Genomic DNA, 17,935 nt, shown 5'->3' with positions numbered 1-17,935 from the left:
CGATCATGTTATTCTATTAATACTCCAGTGCATCGTAAGGAGGAACGTGGCATTTATCCTATGTAGCAAAACCAACAACCCATTCAAGAACTAATAATTGAGAAGGACAGCATCCAATTGAATCCAATAGCACAACTATCGGTTCATATGCATTGTGAGACACTGGCTCTGATTTGCCTGTCTCTAGCCGCCCGGCACGGCACCTGCAGGGATGGGCGCCAACATAGCCTCAGCGCCTATTCATTCGTCCAGCACACATGCTGCTGTTACAGCCTTGCAGTGAAATCGCTCGTCAACATGGAGATAAATAAGGAGCCCGTTGTCCATCATGGCTTTTCGTGTGAAAATAAAGTCCAATGTCTCGGTCATGAGAGCATAGGCAATGGATCCCTTGAGTATCACAGCCAGCCTGATAGCAGTTATCCAAATCACGACAGTCGTGAGCAGCCATTGCATGCAATATGTGCGATCAGCAAAAAATACAAAGTCACTTATTCTCAGCCTTGTCCAAGAACTAGGAGGACTTCAAATTGTCCTCACAACTTTGAGAGACCTTACCGACCGTGATTACTGTGAGCCCGGCGATACTGATGCCGAATCAATCGACAAGACCTACTTGCTGCCTACTTTACGAAAATTGGTTGAACTGGAGTACGTTTTCAAAGAATGTCTCGAAAAACTCGAGGGGTTGAAGCAAGAGATCGCACCTAAGAGCGAGCAACACCTCTCCAAAAGAGAAGCTTTCTTCCGGGCATTGAACTGGCCGATCAAAGAAGCCTACACAAAAAATATCATGCGGGATATTTCTGAATACATCTCCTTATTTAGTTTGGCTTTGACACTGGATGAGACGTAGGTTCTATAACTATTTATCAAAAAAGCCCGCTGACATCCAAATAGAACCAATGTGTTGGAGATTCGCGAGAAGACATTCGAGACCAACTCGATTGTGAAGAGTCTTCATGCACAACGAGGTGATGAGATAAAGAGTAATTATTTGAGAATAAACTCCTTGGGCATACTTTACTAAATTTGTATGCAGGACAACACGGAAGCGAAATTGTACAGTGGCTATCAGCCCCTGATACCTCGGTTGATTATACGCATGCCTTGAAAAGGAAAACCCTAAATACAGGAACCTGGTTGATTGAAGAACATCAATATAAGGAATGGAAGCTGCATCCGGGCTCGCTATTGTGCATTTACGGGACCGCAGGAAGTGGAAAAACGATATTATCAGCAACAATCGTAGAAGATGTATTGAGCTACAGTGCCTCGAATATGAATCTCGCCGCAGCTTATTTCTATTTCAAGGCAGATGATATTGCGAAGAGAACATCTGAAGGCATGTTGCGTTCTTTGCTAAAACAACTGTTTGACCGCGGAAACCGAAGTTCCGAAGCTGTGATGAGATTGTTTGAAGAAAAGAATCAACAAACGCCAGTCAGTCAGCTCTTATCTACATTTGTCGACATTACTTTTGAATTCAAAAATGTTTTTATTGTCTTGGATGCACTGGATGAATGTCAGGATCTTGGTGATTTATTCGACATGATTGAGGAAATCAACGAGCGGGCCGGAACCAATGTTCATATTCTCTTCACAAGTCGTGACACCAAAGATATCAAAGAATTCGCCGACGGTATGGAATCCAAGACCAGTTCAATTAAACTGTCAGCCTCGGTTGTTAAACAAGATATCCGGACCTATATTCGCGACAGATTGCGCACAGACAGGGCCCTTAAGCGGTGGCGCAGCCACCCGAAAGTTCAAGGGCAGATTGAAGACTCTTTGATTGAGAAGTCTGACGGAATGTAAGAAATTTTTGATCCAATCCTGAGCCTTACCATGTCTAAATCTCCAATTTTCTAAACACACATATTGATATTTTATATATAGGTTCCAATGGGTAATGTGTCAGCTAGAGGAATTGACAAATTGCCGCGGACCTGCTGATTTACGACAAGCACTTGCGAGAATGCCCAAGGGGCTTAACGACACTTATGCTCATATTATAAGTCGAATATCAGATGACAATCATGAAGTTGCTATGCGAATGCTGTATTGGCTACTCTTCAGTGTCCGCCCCTTGCACATTGAAGAGCTAGCTGAGCTAGCCGTCATGGATCTGAATGCAGAACCTTTTGATGAGCTCGAGCGCTTTTGGGAGCCGGAAGAAGTTCTTGCTATTTGCCCTGGGCTTCTAACGACAGTCGAAGAGGGCAGCGATGGAAGCGGAAAAGAACCCAAAACACTTGTGAGGCTTGCTCACATATCAATTCGCGAATACCTTTTATCAGACAGCATCTTAAAAGGTGAAGTTGCTCGATTCCATGTTGATGAGCCCGCTGCGCACACCTCGATAACAGAATGCTGTCTCATGTATATGCGCTTAACCAAGAGCGATTTCCCAGATGCCGTTGATGACCTTCCCTTGGCTCTATATGCTGGACAAAATTGGACTTACCATTACGAAATGGTCCCGGAAACAGCCATCAAAACTCATCACTTAGTCTTGGACTTTTTCCAGGATAGGAAAGAAATTTACTCCAAATGGATTACATATATCTCATCGCTAAACCCACCACGGCTCAACCCCAACTTGGTAACCTCCGCTGGACTTTCACCTCTGGAGGTGGCGAGCGCATATGGCTTCCCAGAAACACTTAAATTGATGTTTGACAGCGAAAAGATTGACACGAAGAGTACATTAGCGCTCCAGGGTGCACTGCGTGCTGCCTACAGAGGAACAACGCCTCCAAGGGAGGATGTGAGGACGAGAACAGTCAGGCAACTATTACAATATGGTGCCAACTTCACCGGGGACGGAAAATTTGCATCCACATTGCATGCGGCAAGTTATTACGGCTTTGATGAAATTGTTAGCAAAGAACTGGATGATGGGATTGATGTGAATCGTCAAGGTGGAGAATTCGGGACTGCATTAAGAGCTGCAATTGCTGGGAGGTACGGATGCAACTTTCACAAAGTCATGAGCACCATGAGTTCTAGTCCAGACAGAGTGGCTAGTTTTGATGGGATCAGTCTCAAAGCTGTTCAAGTCTTGCTTGAACGAGGTGCTGATCCAAATATTCATGGAGAACGAAATGGATCCGCCTTGTCCGAATCATGTTCGAATGGCGACTTGCTAGGCGTGAGACTTCTTCTCAATTACGGCGCTGATCCAAATTTCGTGCAAAAGGACGACAAAAAGCCGCATATAAGTTGTCTCTCGGCAGCAGCGGCTAGTGGCAATATCCAAATGGTACAGTTGATTTGTGACAATGGAGGTCGTGTAGATTGCTCGATGGCATTGAACGCTGCAGCCTCTAGGGGGCGTATTGATATGGTGCGCTTCCTCCTGGAGAAAGGGGCCAATCCAAACACTGCAGATCGTCTTAGAGACGAAACCTTGCTGCAGCATGCCTGCAGTCTCTATCAGCCCGAAATAGTGAAGCTCCTCCTACAGCATGGTGTGAACCCTGATGAAGGTGGTGGTCGTTTTGGATCCCCCCTTCAATGCACTTGTGCAGCCTATGGATCTGTAGAAACCCTCAAGTTACTGGTCTCGTACGGTGCGGACGTGAATCAATTTTGCGGTGCATTCGGTACTGCTTTGCATGCAGCAGCCTTCTACGGCGATCTTGAAATGGTTGAATATCTTGTTTCCCAGGGAGCAGACATCCATGCCAAAGGGTGCATGTATACTTCGGTAGTCCGATGTGCGATGCAAAACGGGCATGGGAGTATACTCTCTTTCCTTCTAAAATTGGGCGCCGATATGGATACAGATGGAGGACGTTACGGAGAAACGCTACAGAAAACTTTAGCTACTGCACCGGCTGATGAGACAGAGTTGTGGTTCCGAACTTTTGCAAAAGATGATTTGCTACAATTGGTCACCATGACGAAGAAGGGAAACACATGGCAAGATTTTGAAAATATTGAGCTTGACGACAGGAGCGCGAACGGAGTACATATAGATGACTCTAAATGGGCTTGCATCTTACCTCTTGCGGTCAAGACTCCCGCTGGATGATATACTGTTGACGGCTGAACTAAAAGATCGAAGGTCCCTTGGGCGATCAATGTATGGTATATGGGCACCAACATAATTAATATGAACTGGTGATTCTATGAGACATGAGATATATGACAAACATCTGGATTGGGAAGTATATACGAATTTTGGGTGTGCAAAACTATCAATTATATTAGATCATACATAGATCCACATGTTTATCATTAAAAGCGGCATACTTCAATGTTTAAAGAGGCAATACAGCGGAGAATCGTGGTTTATACAAAGTGCATTCAGATTAAAAAGGAGCTTCATGGTTGGATATCAATAACATTGAAAATCGTACTTGATGACAGAGGAATTTACCACGGTCAAGGAGATACTTCGAACCTCAATTGATGTGATATTGCCACTTGTTTCATAGATTTTGAGATTTAGTAATGTGTCACCTGGTACATGGATGGGCACGATATTCCGATTGATGATTTGTGAACGTAGCATGTTTATTTAGAATTCTATATATTATAATATAAGTGCCAATTAGGTTACAAGTTTATCATTAAAAGCGGCATACTTAAAACACGTGATACACCTCATGAAAAGGAAAACCGGGGGTTTATACGACAAACTCAAACAGGCAACTCGGCATTCCTTCTCTGTCCCGCCAATATAACCAAAGCCTGTTGAATATATGGTCCGATGATAGGTATATTGGCCGCAAACTGACCGATCGTAACCAGGAAATCACCGAACAGAATGAGGATACCGTAGAGTTCGACAAAGAAACCGATAAAGGCCCATTTAAACAGGATGAGTAGGATTCCGGCGGCGAAGGCAGCGGTACCCTTGATCTTCTGAGGGCGCGAGAAGAAGGCGAGTGTCTTTTGGAAGCCGATGATGAGGGTGAGGCCGATAAGGAAGAGGATCTGTAGTATGTTAATGTCAACTGAAAGAAACCAAGCGCTAATTAACGACGTACGTTTCCCATGGCAAGCCTAAACACTCGGTTAATAAATTATTTCCCATAGAAGTTGGGTGGTTTCCACATACATCGAGCGATCAAAAAACATCACAACTCCACCAAACAAAAACAAACCCCCTAGCCAAAGGTCATATATTAGTTTCGCATTCGGCTTGCGCGATATTAAAGTGCTTAATGCGTACCACCGGTGCAGAAGATAGCGCCGATCTCTATTCACAAAAACAATCGTTAGTTTTGGTCTATTTTAGGTGCCACACGGCGCATTGAAGGAGGCCATACTTTGGGTCTCTGAAAGCCACATTGTAGGCATTTTGGCTAATTTCTATGCGCGTAGTATGTTTCTTCCAAAATTTCTTGTTCCGTAAAAGCACTGTAATTGCGATGCGAAGAGAATCTTGTTGTTATACCGCAGGGCGACTGGTTCTGTTTTGAGACACGGTTTTGGAAATTTGTTTGCGGCTCGGAGATTCCGGTCTGTGACACGAAGAGAACTGAGGTAAAGAAATTCGTTGCTCGTATTAAAAAGTTCGTAGAGACAACACCAAAGAACGAACTCCAACTCAGGCGAAGATAACAGACAGCGAGAAGGAAAATGAAATGTTTCGCAGCAGCCTTGTCAAACCTTCCCCTTTTCTGCCACGTTTTATCAAAAGCGGAAACGGGCGCGATTGCGGCGCGCTTTACCGTTTGCGGTTGGCGGTCAGGATAGCTCGCGTCCGTCTTACATAGCCGCTCGGTTTTTATTCTTCTTCTCTCCTCTACTGTTGACTACTAACAAGGTAGATTTTACGCAAAAATGGATTACAACATCCATTGGTCTCGAAATTCATGGTGATAGCATTGTTTATTGTGGAAATGATCAAAAGTCTATGCTACAAACCTGGTCGTGCAGTGTTGTCATTAATGTCATGGACGACAACACACGACCTTGCAACAAACCCCCGCCACAACCATAGTATCAATTGATACTGTAACTGATTATCCTTTCCGTGGAGTTTCGGTAGCGGTTGCAAAGGTTCTCTTTTGAATCTGGCGAAGATCGACCCATGGTCACAATTAAGCCGGAGCGTTTTCTTGAACCTGTCTCGAGAGGGGCAGGCGGGTGGAAAGGGCTTGACTTGGCTGGCCGGACATATCGTAATGTGAGGGAACTGGTTGATGGGCGACCTGGATGGCGTAGCCTGGAATAAGGGACTAGAGGATATGCGTCTTTCATCATAGCTTCAGAAAAGGAATGTATGTACAAGTATTCTGAATCCACAAAGATAGATCACTTCAGGACCACGTGGGCCCCTCTTGCTTGGAGATAATTCTCAGCAACACCCTGACCGAGCGTTCGAACAACGCCAAATATCTCCCTGTTATGGTAGCGTAGTCTTGTCTTCGGATCCGTGTATGGCGCGGGAAGACCAGTAATGTCGCAATAACGATGCTGGTGTGCAGGACTCAGAGATGGCGCCGATTCAATATTCGTGTACGTAACTGTCGGCCCACCAGTGTACATGGACGCGCGCAAGTTCTTCTCTAAAACAAGAGTCGACAGGTTTTGAGACGCCTGCGCCAGGTTGGGAGCACGAGAAGCTGCTCCAGCCGCAGGGGTTTGTGATCCATCGGTAGTCGTCGTGCCAAGCTGCGGAGTTGTTGCACCCGAGTTGCTTTGCGTTGCCATGGATGAGGCTTCTTTGCGCGATGATTCTGATAGAAGTTGCTTCACGTTTTTGTTGCGTCGTATGGAGGGCTTCCATCGGGAGCTGCGAAATGGCCGCGGAATAGCAGCTATGTCGAGAGTGTCAAGGAGCTGCTGGTGCTCATCGGATGAAGGTGTTTGAGGGGCCATGGTCTTCTCTTCGAATTTTACGAAAATGTTACGAAGCTGAATCGTAGGTGTGTCGAGAATGGTTGAAGGAGCAACCTGATGGATGCTTTGAATGTTGTCTATCTCACTCTAAACCAAAATGGGAAGGCGGTCGGTATATTACGTAAGCTATTTATGTATGAATCATTTAGTTAATTGGCAATATTTCTATATAGCATCTGCTACCTAGGAATTTCAACCCATCGTGATTGGTATTACTACCATGAACGCACTAACTGCGTGCTACAATTCTCCCTTTACTTGAGACCACTCTGCGTTCATCAACAATTAGATAGCTGCTCGATAGACCGACAGTCGCGCACGACAGATTCAGCAATGCACAGATAGTTTTCACCACCGCCCCAATCCCAAGTTTTCATCTCCCTTACTGCATCTCCAATTCTTTTCTGAAAATCTTCTTCGCTCTCATCGTCGTCGCAGTGGCCCTCCTTTGTATTCAGCGGCTTGTCGTGCAAAATATAAAAGGATATAAACGATAGTAGATCATCCTTTACTCGAAGTCTAAAGCTATCGCCAACCGGGTGATTGAGGAGATGACGAATCAACGACACCATATACATGCAGGGCTTGGGCGTCAAGATTCTTAGCATGTGATCAAAGGTAGACGTGACTTCGATAGTGTCCTGGAGCGCAAGACCGACAAACGACAGTGGGTAGAGATATACTGGGCTACTCTCATGTAGCTTGTGGATGATGCAAGCTCGCTCCCATTGTCCGTATCTGTCAGTGACCTGTGTGGATGGAGGAACACAGGGGAATCCATGGTCCAATAGAATCTGCGATGAAAGTGAGAGCATTGCATCAGGGACTGCCCACTCGACAAGCTGTTACTCAGAAGTCGGTAGTGCCCAACGAGTAGAGTGCCGGATACCAAAGAATTCTTGTCGCTTACTAGAAGGGCCACAGGGTCTCCATAGCGCCACTACACCTGCTACCCGTATTCTACCACAGGGATATTCTTGTCAACTAGAGCTTTCGCAGCTACCCTCACGATGGGCGCGTGAGATTGTAGCGACGATGTCTCTTTCTGGGGTTGTGGTTCCATCTCTCAACCAACTGAAATTAGTGTAGCTCGAATGCTAGGACTCTTTGAAAAGTTAGGTGCTCTTTTGAAGCTGTGGTGGAGATAATGAAACTTTGTGGAATCGCCACTAGCCGAACAGGCATCTGTAGTCTACATAAGCAGGATATTGTGGCCTGAGGTGTCAGCGGGTTACATTTAATCTAGTCACAATAATAAACCGTAGGGCAGAGCCAGCCGAGCATAAAGCGGTGACGTGCTGGGAAACTTAGCGTCACACATACATGTATTTGTTATATACGTCAACTGGTATTCATCCCTTGATTTGCTAAGGTGGCATATCAATCGATGATTCCCAATAAAATTGTTTCATAATCACCTTTAATCAAATGATACATAATTAATAATTACAGCAAAGGTTATACATATATAGCATTGAAATCAGTCTTGAGATCATTCATGTTCACGTAGCTCATAACGAGTATGTAGGTGACTGTTCATGTCAAAATCAAGATGGAACCCTTGAGCATAGAAATTGCTTGTTCCCAGGGATATTGCATTTCCACGACACCTGAATTTTTCGCCCGAGTCTGCAAATACTTCAATTGTTTGTTCCTGGAGCGTTTCGGGCCCATTGTCTGCGAAAGAGCAAGCGAAGATAATGTGGGAAGATGATTTCGTGGGTTCTCATCGGCACTCAAATCTCGCTGCTTCCAAAGATGTTCAATAGCTGCGCAAGCAGGTGGAATGCTCTTCAATAGTAATTAAATTAGTATGCAATAACTATATCGGGGGTAAAAAGAGGTAACGGAAAACTCACTCCAAAAAGTCGTTGACCCTGAAACTTGTCTAAAATATTCAGAATTCGGACTCGATTCTCCTCACCTGTACAAAATCCAGCCATGAATACAGGCCAAATAGGAAGAGCTGCAGTCACATGTTCATTGCAAATTGCCTCAACCAGTGAGAGGATCTTTTGTATATAATCAGAACGGCTCGCCTGGAACTTGGGGGTTATCTCTGGGAAGTGTAGGGCGCAGGTCTCATGAAGGAAGAGGAAAGCCGCTAAACGATTTGCTTCCGCCGTAGCCATGATGGACTGGAGCCGACGTTGTGGAGATTGAGTGCTGGACGACTTCTCATCTTGAGTCATATTCTGACTCCCAATTTGTCCATACATGCCCTCTGGCTGGAGCTGGACTAGATTTTGTAGGCTGTTTTCGAGTTGATATACCCGCTGGGTAACATGTGCTGTATGATTTGGATCACGAGTATCCCGGTACTCAACTAAATCACAAATATCATTAACGAGGAGGAGGAGAGAATTGCTAAACCCTTGATGAGTGTCAATGTGGTCTAGGTCTTCAAGTGCCCCAATGGATAGGAGCCGAGGTTTCTCAGGTGTGTTCCACGACCCTTGCTCGGGAAAAAGCATTTCTTGACTATATTTTCCGTCACAGTCACTTGTAAGTTCCCCGTAACTAAGAAAGTTGGATAATGTAGACTTTGAGTTCGGTAAAATGCTATTGTCGCAAAAGGTAGCTTTGGTCATAATGATGTGATAAACCAAATATTGTCTGCAGGCTCGTATAAGTTTTGACGCATGTGGATCATGGTCTGCTTGTTCCGGGCAAGCATTCAGAATGCCAGCGAGGCCCATGAGGTGTTTTGTCCAACTCGAGCGACAAGAATCGCTGATCTAGAACCATGGGATTTTTAGTGTGTAGTTCATAACCCACAATGGAAAGGAATCAATGAAATGAACATAGATCATACATCAGACCAGCAAAGAAGCAGTGTTGAAGTCAATGCCTCGAGGTAATTTGCCAGGCCACTCCCAATATGTTGTAGCGTGTCTGCAAGATTTATCAATGTCTGCTGCCGATGGAACAGGGCCTTTTGGTGAAAGCGGGTATCGATAAAAGATAACTTTGTCGCTCCCACAGTAAGAACGGCACTGAGGATGTTTGTCGAAGAGAATACCATCGGCATAACGAGGAAGCGATGCGGGTTGTGGTTTTCATTATCAAGAAGTGACATCTTCGAGCACACGACCCTTTCATAAAATTGGAGAATATAGCCATCAGACTCATCAAGAAACTGTATCGTACTCGCTGGATTAAGCTGCTGAGATGAACGAGAACGGTAGTCTTGCATTATATCTCCGAACTTATCGGAACTGGCCAGTGAGTGTCTTCCCAGCTCGCTATCTTTTGGTCGAGCGACACAGGGGGACTGGAATTCGTCCTCTTCATGAAATTTACTCTTTTCCGACAAGATATCCACATCAATATAATGAGGTGCATGGCAATCTTGGGACCGAGGATGAGTAACTTGGACATAGTGAAGGACGTCACCACTAAATGTGTTCATGAAAAAGGTAGGAGTCTTGGATCTTGACGTGCCTGTTCTACGGCGACTACTAGTAGAACTAGACTGTAATCCCCGCTTTTTTGATGGATTCGATAACCAGGAATGTTGACGCTGTCGTCCGTGGCAGATGCCACGAGCAATGGAATCCTCAACCCATTGAAGACGAATTCCATATTGGCAAGACAGACCCAGCTTCTCGCATCCACGGCATCGCGGCCTGGCCTCTAGAAGCTATAGTATTAGTGAAACATTCCTTTCACAACATAAAGTCGGAGTGGGGGATTGATCGAAGCGGGGAAAATACCGTCGCACTTCACACTTCGGTCTCTACATGCCCAACACCCAGAGCGAGACCTAAGGGGCTGAGAATTCGCATTTGGGCGCATGCTAGAGGTTGCTTTGCGCATGATGGCTGGGAGTGCATGCTGATTAGTTGTTGCTGAATTCGCAACATGTATGACTTGTCGGACCCTGGCACATGCACTGATAACACCAGCAATGCACTAGGCTGATTCAGCCCTAGGAACAAGATCTAGATTGTATATGATTGGTTGCACCAAAACTCATTATCTATACACTATTCTGAGCATTATTATTTATGCACTATTATTACCATTGCTATCACTTCATCAATTGATAGCTTGCAAGCATGGCTTGGCAATGAGAAAAAAATGACTACAGGTTCACTATTTTGGCTTCATACCCCAATGAACCTAGAATCTCGTGCAAGCCAAAGTTCTCAACTCACTATAGGCTTTAGTAGCTGAGGCAATAGCCTCACATCGACATTTCCACCACTGACCACAACACCGAGATTGTAGACACGCCCATTCTTGCATTCATTCTCGATAATGCGCCGGAAATCTTCGTTATAAAGTGCCACAGCGAGAGGGACAGCAGAGCTCGGCTCAATCATAATTTTCATCCTTTGCAAAACAAGTTCAAGTGCATCGCGAATCTGGTCATCTGTAACGGCAAACAACCCCTGTACGTTCTTTTTATCACTGATCACAGACCAAGGTATTTCTCCGACAGGAGTTCGTAGACCATCGGCGATTGTCGTACTGCGAACCACTTCAATTCTTTTCCCAGCAAGAAGACCGCGCCGGCAATCATCAGCTCCTTCGAAAGAAGGCTCGGAGCCAAACACGTTGATACCGGTGCCCTGGCAGCTTAAAGCCACTCCACTAAGCATGCCACCGCCGCCGCAGGGGGCCATAATCCCATCCAATTTATTGTTGGGAGCAAGAAGTTCTGCTGCTTGTTCTTGAAGCTCAAGTCCCAGAGTTCCTTGGCCAAGAATAGTATCGGGATGGTCATATGGTGGGATAAAGACATTCCTAAACCCCGGCTCACTTATCAACTTTTCCACCACGGCCATTCTCTCCTGGGGCGTGGAGCCACTGAAATGTATTGTTGCACCATAGCCTCGGGTTGCTGCAATCTTGGCCGGCATGGAGACGGACGGCATCACGATATGTGCAGCTAAACCAAGCTCACCAGCGGCAAGAGCTACAGCTTGAGCATGATTTCCTGACGAATGGCTGATAATACGCACTGGAAGCTGATCGGCGGAGGCAGCTACCTGCTGAGACTTTTCTTGTTCTTCGAGAAATCGAAGTGTAGAGTTAAACGCGCCTCTAGGCTTGAAGGCACCGATCTTTTGCAAATTTTCGCACTTGAACAGTATGTGCATTCGAGGTCTAGCTAGCTCTTGCCCCTCCCACTCGGTTCCTATTAACTCGTCGGTCGTTCGAGGAGTGCTAGCGACACTGTCGATATAGCGACTCGAGAGGACTGGTGTACGATGAACTTTTCCATTGATGCGGCGGGCAGCCTCTTCGACAGAAGCCCTTGAAAGGCTGGGACATGTCTGTATATCTGCCATTTTAATACTGGTAGTAATATCGGGAGCTCAAAAGCCATGTATGATTTTCGAGAATGCCAAATCTGATAGCTGAGCAAATTAATATGCTTGACGCAGAAGCGTTCAAATTGAAAAATGCTCCAGACATGGCGGAGAGATGAAGACCCCTTCGACTATATTGTCGAATCCAGTTGACTTTGATGGAAACTCGCAAATGTCATGACCCGATCTCGGAGGCTTTTGATTTGAAACGTGTTGATTGCCTATCCTTACTAGTAGTATGTCTGGAGCTGACTCGATAGCAACACGACTCAAGATACACGAGGTGAAGTGGCGTGGAGTAATTACTTTTCAACTTGCTTCGGAGGTAGGTGGAGGCGAAGCTAAAGCATTCGGCTCTCTTCCCGGATTTGTATTCAACATTCTTATCCGATTCTCCTCTGTGCACGTAATGCGGGGAAAGCTAGTGAACCATGTTGGTCGATAAGACCATCCAGATAATTTAGCAGCTTGGCTTGTGTAGTTTAATGAAGTTTAATGATTACGGTACACAATCCCCTTTTCTCCGGGTGGAATCCTACCAACTAACAGCAAAAGAGGGGACAGACTCTCGGCATGGCTGTATTTAGTATACAGTTCTACAAGAGTTTTACCTGAATCGGTCAACCTAAAAGCCCAGCCTCGCTAGAATCATGTCTACATCAACAACGTCTGGGGAAAAGGCCATAGCAAAGCCCTTGGCTTCCTATTCAGCTGCACGCGTTGTCTCCTTGAGCCCTACTACGCATCTCTTCTATATCTCAGGAACAACAGCACGTCAGCCCGATGGACAAGTCCCACCATTTGGCCACAGTTACAGCGAATCTCTTGCGAATACTCCCACGGCAACAGCCGATCATGGATTGTGCTCAGCAGCAGCTATTCAAACGCGCATAATTCTCTCCAAGATCACCACAGTCATCAACGATGCTTCGCCTGAGCTTCTTGGTCTGGAAGCTTTAGTAGAGCTTACGATATTTGCCAAAAGTCTAAGACGAGACTATGCAGCGATCAACAAAGTCTATGACGAACAAGTCGGCGTCCTACTAAGGAGCAAGGGTATACCTTTGCCAGCCAGGACATGCGTGGAGGTTAATGGAATGCCCCCTGATGAAAGAACTTTGGTTGAGATAAAAGCAGTAGCTAAGCTTGCGAAGGTACACAAGTATTAGCTACTGAGAGATAGAGCCAGTCTGTGATGCCTCTTCTTGCTTGACCATCAGTCTGGAAGCCTGGCCCCCAATAGTCAATTCAAGTAAAAAGTTTACAGAAGCATAGACAGTCTATAGAATTTACTTGTCTTGAAATCTTAAAAGTCAAACAGAATAAATATAAATTTTTTTTGTTGAATTATTAGTTTCATTATTGCCATCATCGCAAGAACAAAAAAAGCAAGTCCACCCTCCTAGCATCCCTCGTGAGCCACATTTTAATTTGCATGTTCAAATCAATAAGTATATCGAAAATTGAGCTTTTCCTTGTCTGTCTTATCGGAAAACGCTTCCAGCCGTTCCTCCTCCTCGGTCCGAGCAACAGGTCCTCCACCCTGCAGCTTGTTTCGTCTATTGTTCTCAATCTTGCAGAGCAATCCGTAGAGCGCAATCGAGGCGGCACCAACGACAAGACTTGCCAATAGGCCAATGTAGCTATTGTGATACGTGGGTGCATCTTTCGCCTGGAAGACCTGAGGCCCTATAAGGTTCCCAACGCAATACCCCACGAAGAACATGGCGTTCATGGTGACTTTTTTACTGTGACCCGATGTGTTGGCCATGGGAAGAGAGGTAGCCATCGTGTAAGGTGCCCAGTAAGAGTAAAATGCGTAATAAGGCCCGAGTAAAGCAACTTTGTTGGTTTGGGGTAATTTCCACAAGCATATTGCGCATACCATTGTAAACATAATAGCACAGAATATGAGAGCACAGCGGTAGCCAGGGAGACGACTGGCTAAGATGTTGCAGATTATGGACCATAAAGTTCCCACGACTCCGGTGGGTATACCTAGAAGGGTGGTTTGGAGCGGAGTGAATCCCAAGCCATTAACGATGAGCGCCGCAAATGTTACTAGTCCACCTATTAAAAAAAAGGATATTAGCATTTCCTTGCCTGATACCGTTGAATATAAGCACATACCATTGGGAATGTTTATGGCGCACGCAAATATGGCGAGCAGCCAGGACCTGGGATCAAGCAAGCACTCCTTGACCTGATGCCACTTGATTTTCTTGTCCTCAATACCAGTGTTGCTTAAACGGACCCTCTCAAGACATACGTATTTTTCGCGGTCACTCAACCACCATGCCTCAACTGGTGTGCTCGGAAGATAGATGTATACAATCACAGCCCAGATGGTAGTAATTCCTCCGAGGACAATGAATAGAAGCCGCCACGGAGCAACGTTAGTATGTGTATGTCCAATGCCGTAGGCTAAAAGGCCCGTGGTAATCGACGACAGAGTGTTGAACCAAATAGCAACTCTGACGGGTTGCTCCGAAACAGTCCACCACATGGCCGTGACCAATGTGCAGACCGGGAAGACTACTGCCTCGAATATCCCCACTAGGTTTACATAGTCAGCATTATATCAAAAGCACAGGGGTAGTCTCAAACATACTTAGAAATCGGACAGTAGCCAATCCACCAAAATTACTTGTTGCGCCTGTAAGAAAGGTGAAAATCGCCCAACAAAGCACAGTAGCCCCATAAAAGCTCCGGATAGGGAGTTTCTGAATTAAAATATTGCCTGGCCACTCGGCAATGAGGAAGCCAAAGTAGAATATAGAGCCCACCCACGAATACTGGTCGCCAACAAGGTGTGTGTCCGTGGTCATGCCATAGAGTGCAGCGTTGGAAATGATAACCTTGTCGATGGCACAGAGCATGACAGAGAAACCGAGCACGGGGACGATGGTGAGGTCAATCTTCCAGACAAGACGACGAGCTTCCTCGGGGGTGATGGGCTGGTCCTTGATATCCTGGCTGAGATTATCAAGGAACCGGGCAGCAACATCAGGGGTGCTGTCTAATGCCAGTAACTCGCCCTGGTGCTGACTTTCGACGTTCTTCAAATCCTCAGGGTGAGGGGGTTTGGCTTCTGTCTCAGCCATGACGGAGAACTTCAAGCTTGCTTTCAGAATTTCCGATTAGAAAATGTTGACCACAAGAAAACCCAAGTTATGAAATTGAAAGGGTGTATTGGCCTCAATAGACATGGTCTGGCGGGTGTTCAATGAGCATTTGTATTCTCACGATTGGCATGACTTGCTATGATATGCTGAACAATGCTATGATAGTCCAGGAGTATGTTTGGCGATACGAAAAGGAACCTTCTAAGGATGTTGTCGCATATCCAAGCCTCCAGGAGGCTGTGGGTTGGCATATCCCGAGTAGATGTGGGCCTAAGATAAGCGGGCGTGCCTCGGAGGCAGCTCCAGGCGATGTTTGCTAAACCTAATTTTCCACATGACATCTCCATGCAATAGTTACTATGGGGCTCGGAGATAAAGACTTTTGATCTAGGTCCAATATGACAGCGACATAAACCACAATACAAGATCGATTACGCGAAATGAGGGGTCAATTTCAATTTCCTGTTTGCAGAGCAGGATGCCCTCGGATTTTTGATTGTTAAATAACTAAGCAAACCACTGACATACCTTTTAATACTTGAGGGTACTTTTCACATGGCAGCCTCTTGTATTTTGACAACATTTGAAGCATTTATGTAGTCAGGTCACTACATGTAACAGCCTCTTTGCCGATAACCCAGACACTACGGATACTACATATAACACATTCCGAATTTATATAGCCATTATGATTAAAAATAATTCTACTTAACAACAGTTTTATTTGATCTAACTATGAAAATTAAGAAGATAGAGCGACAGCATTACAGTTTTGCGCGAGTTACGCCTGCGAGTTCCTGGCTCGTACCGCTACGCCACGCAGAACCTGTCTTGACCTGAGATCCTTTCCACTGCCACCTGGTTTCTGACTGATCTCCGTTATCTAACAATGCCTGAACGAATTCTCCAAAAATGGGTAGCATTTTAAATCCATGACCAGAATCACCCGAGAGGACAACAAGCGAAGAACCCGTTTCGGGAACGTAATCAATGATGTAGTTTGAATCATCCGTGTCAGCAAACCAGCATAGGTGGGCGTCAATTAAGGGACGGTCTGCAAATTGCGGGAGAACTTCTTTTAAGAGTTTCCGAATGTAAAATTCATCTTCTGCAGGGACGAACTGCGATTCAGATAGTTCGGTAAATGGGAGCGATAACCCATCCTTGGAATAAGCATAGTTGGTAAAGGCTCCTCCCATGTGGCAAAACTTGAGTTTGTTGGTTTCCCTGTCTGGCTCAAAGAAGAATGCCATGTCGCGCACATTAGTGACCGGAATATTTCTGAGAGTAGCAGCTTCCTCAGGCGAGAGTTGGATGTGGACGACTCCCCAGCAACGCCCGGTCACCTGCTTGCCAATTTGTGGTATCAAGTTTGCAACGTCAGGGCCCATGGCAAGGATAATCTTGTCGGCGAGGTAGATTCGTCCTCCTCGAGACCTAGCTCCCACGCAGGTCGTCCCAACTCGTGCTGACGCGTAAAGCAAAGATTCAACCTCCCCGTCCTGTTTACCAAGTTGGAACTTGACACCGAGATTCACGCAAGCGCAGTAAACAGCTGCTGAAGCGTTTGCCGAGTGACAATAGCCCGCCATTTTGTTCCAGTAACCAGACCAACCGTTTATCAATCCCTGGAACGCCGGAACAATCTTTTTGACCTCCGCATGCCCACTGACGCGCTGTATCTGCCCATCGAAGGCCGGTTGCTTCTGAATCGATGCAAAATAATTCTCAATGGTGTCTCTCGTCTGCTGGTTGGCTGCATCGGAGACGACGTTGAGAAAGCCTGTTTCATGATAATGCGGAGCGTACAAAGGGTCGTTGCGCCATTTTTCAATGGCTTTCTATGCAACTCGGTATGTGAGCTAGGCTCGTATTGAGGCAACGACGACGTCACTTACAAGGCTCAAGCTGGTGTAGAAAGGATCGGGATATTCGGCGCGAACCACTTTGTTCAAATCAAAGCCTGCTGAGAAGTGACTGGGTATCTCATCGGCCTTGTCTAGCACCGTAATTTGCGAGTAGCCTTTCGAAGCCAGATGATAAGCCGTAGCCAGACCAAAGCAACCAGCGCCCAAAATGAGAACCGATTCCCTTTCGTTGCTTTCTAAAGCCATGGTGCTGGCGAACAAAAGATGCGATTTTTTCTTCCTGAATGAAAGTTGCTGTCACGGTATGCTATTACTGATCACTAGTTCAACGCTCTTTCGATCTTAGGAAATCGAGAGAGCTTTAGTGAAGTCGGATTTAGAGAGCTAAGGAAGAAATACGGGGGATAAAAGACCCCTCATGGTACTATATAGATCGGACCGAAACTATAATAGGAACCAAAAATGAAGTTATTAACGGTGATATCACATAATTCTCACCTAACATCCACTATTGATGGCCGATAACAGGCCCACTGAGGGTAGAAATGCGTTGGCCGCGTTGGGCGTGAACTATTAGTTGCTTGACTTCCGGTGCAAGTCCAGGCGAGATGGAGACTTTATCTTATCCCCTCACCTTATCCGATTTACCTTATCGAGCTTCCCCGCACGCCAATGTTCAAACATTTGGAGTTGAGACCGAAAACTTATTCTTGCATATTGCTATCGAATTATAAGCTTTCTCAATGCTGTCGCTTCCGCC

At 45.7% G+C, this 17,935-nt stretch overlaps 7 protein-coding genes across 7 annotated transcripts; 2 read left to right on the top strand and 5 right to left on the bottom strand.

The window, feature by feature from the left end:
• Window positions 1–382: 382 nt before the first annotated feature.
• On the top strand, window positions 383–4,039 carry TRUGW13939_07369 (uncharacterized protein; the record flags this gene model as incomplete). Its single annotated transcript, XM_035490510.1, has 4 exons — window positions 383–852; window positions 901–989; window positions 1,043–1,814; window positions 1,900–4,039. The coding sequence occupies 4 exons, from the start codon at window positions 383–385 to the stop codon at window positions 4,037–4,039; spliced, it is 3,471 nt and encodes a 1,156-aa protein (XP_035346403.1).
• Window positions 4,040–4,650: 611 nt separating this feature from the next.
• Window positions 4,651–5,313, bottom strand: TRUGW13939_07368 (uncharacterized protein; the record flags this gene model as incomplete). Its single annotated transcript, XM_035490509.1, has 5 exons — window positions 4,651–4,947; window positions 5,001–5,016; window positions 5,072–5,120; window positions 5,186–5,212; window positions 5,283–5,313. 5 exons carry the CDS (start codon window positions 5,311–5,313, stop codon window positions 4,651–4,653), a joined length of 420 nt encoding a protein of 139 aa, XP_035346402.1.
• A 960-nt stretch (window positions 5,314–6,273) lies between these two features.
• On the bottom strand, window positions 6,274–6,840 carry TRUGW13939_07367 (uncharacterized protein; the record flags this gene model as incomplete). The annotated part of the gene is made up of 1 exon (XM_035490508.1): window positions 6,274–6,840. One exon carries the CDS (start codon window positions 6,838–6,840, stop codon window positions 6,274–6,276), a length of 567 nt encoding a protein of 188 aa, XP_035346401.1.
• A 1,557-nt stretch (window positions 6,841–8,397) lies between these two features.
• TRUGW13939_07366 (uncharacterized protein) lies at window positions 8,398–12,161 on the bottom strand (the record flags this gene model as incomplete). The annotated part of the gene is made up of 5 exons (XM_035490507.1): window positions 8,398–8,652; window positions 8,721–9,599; window positions 9,677–10,305; window positions 10,371–10,497; window positions 11,022–12,161. The coding sequence occupies 5 exons, from the start codon at window positions 12,159–12,161 to the stop codon at window positions 8,398–8,400; spliced, it is 3,030 nt and encodes a 1,009-aa protein (XP_035346400.1).
• Window positions 12,162–12,832: 671 nt separating this feature from the next.
• TRUGW13939_07365 (uncharacterized protein) lies at window positions 12,833–13,351 on the top strand (the record flags this gene model as incomplete). Its single annotated transcript, XM_035490506.1, has 1 exon — window positions 12,833–13,351. The coding sequence occupies one exon, from the start codon at window positions 12,833–12,835 to the stop codon at window positions 13,349–13,351; it is 519 nt and encodes a 172-aa protein (XP_035346399.1).
• Window positions 13,352–13,626: 275 nt separating this feature from the next.
• Window positions 13,627–15,286, bottom strand: TRUGW13939_07364 (uncharacterized protein; the record flags this gene model as incomplete). The annotated part of the gene is made up of 3 exons (XM_035490505.1): window positions 13,627–14,252; window positions 14,313–14,738; window positions 14,794–15,286. 3 exons carry the CDS (start codon window positions 15,284–15,286, stop codon window positions 13,627–13,629), a joined length of 1,545 nt encoding a protein of 514 aa, XP_035346398.1.
• A 785-nt stretch (window positions 15,287–16,071) lies between these two features.
• On the bottom strand, window positions 16,072–17,421 carry TRUGW13939_07363 (uncharacterized protein; the record flags this gene model as incomplete). The annotated part of the gene is made up of 2 exons (XM_035490504.1): window positions 16,072–17,148; window positions 17,206–17,421. 2 exons carry the CDS (start codon window positions 17,419–17,421, stop codon window positions 16,072–16,074), a joined length of 1,293 nt encoding a protein of 430 aa, XP_035346397.1.
• Window positions 17,422–17,935: the final 514 nt, after the last annotated feature.

Source organism: Talaromyces rugulosus, chromosome IV (assembly GCF_013368755.1).
Source record: "Talaromyces rugulosus chromosome IV, complete sequence".
Lineage (NCBI taxonomy): Eukaryota > Fungi > Ascomycota > Eurotiomycetes > Eurotiales > Trichocomaceae > Talaromyces > Talaromyces rugulosus.
Note: the sequence above shows the minus strand (reverse complement) of the source record. Positions and strands in the feature narration are given on the sequence as shown.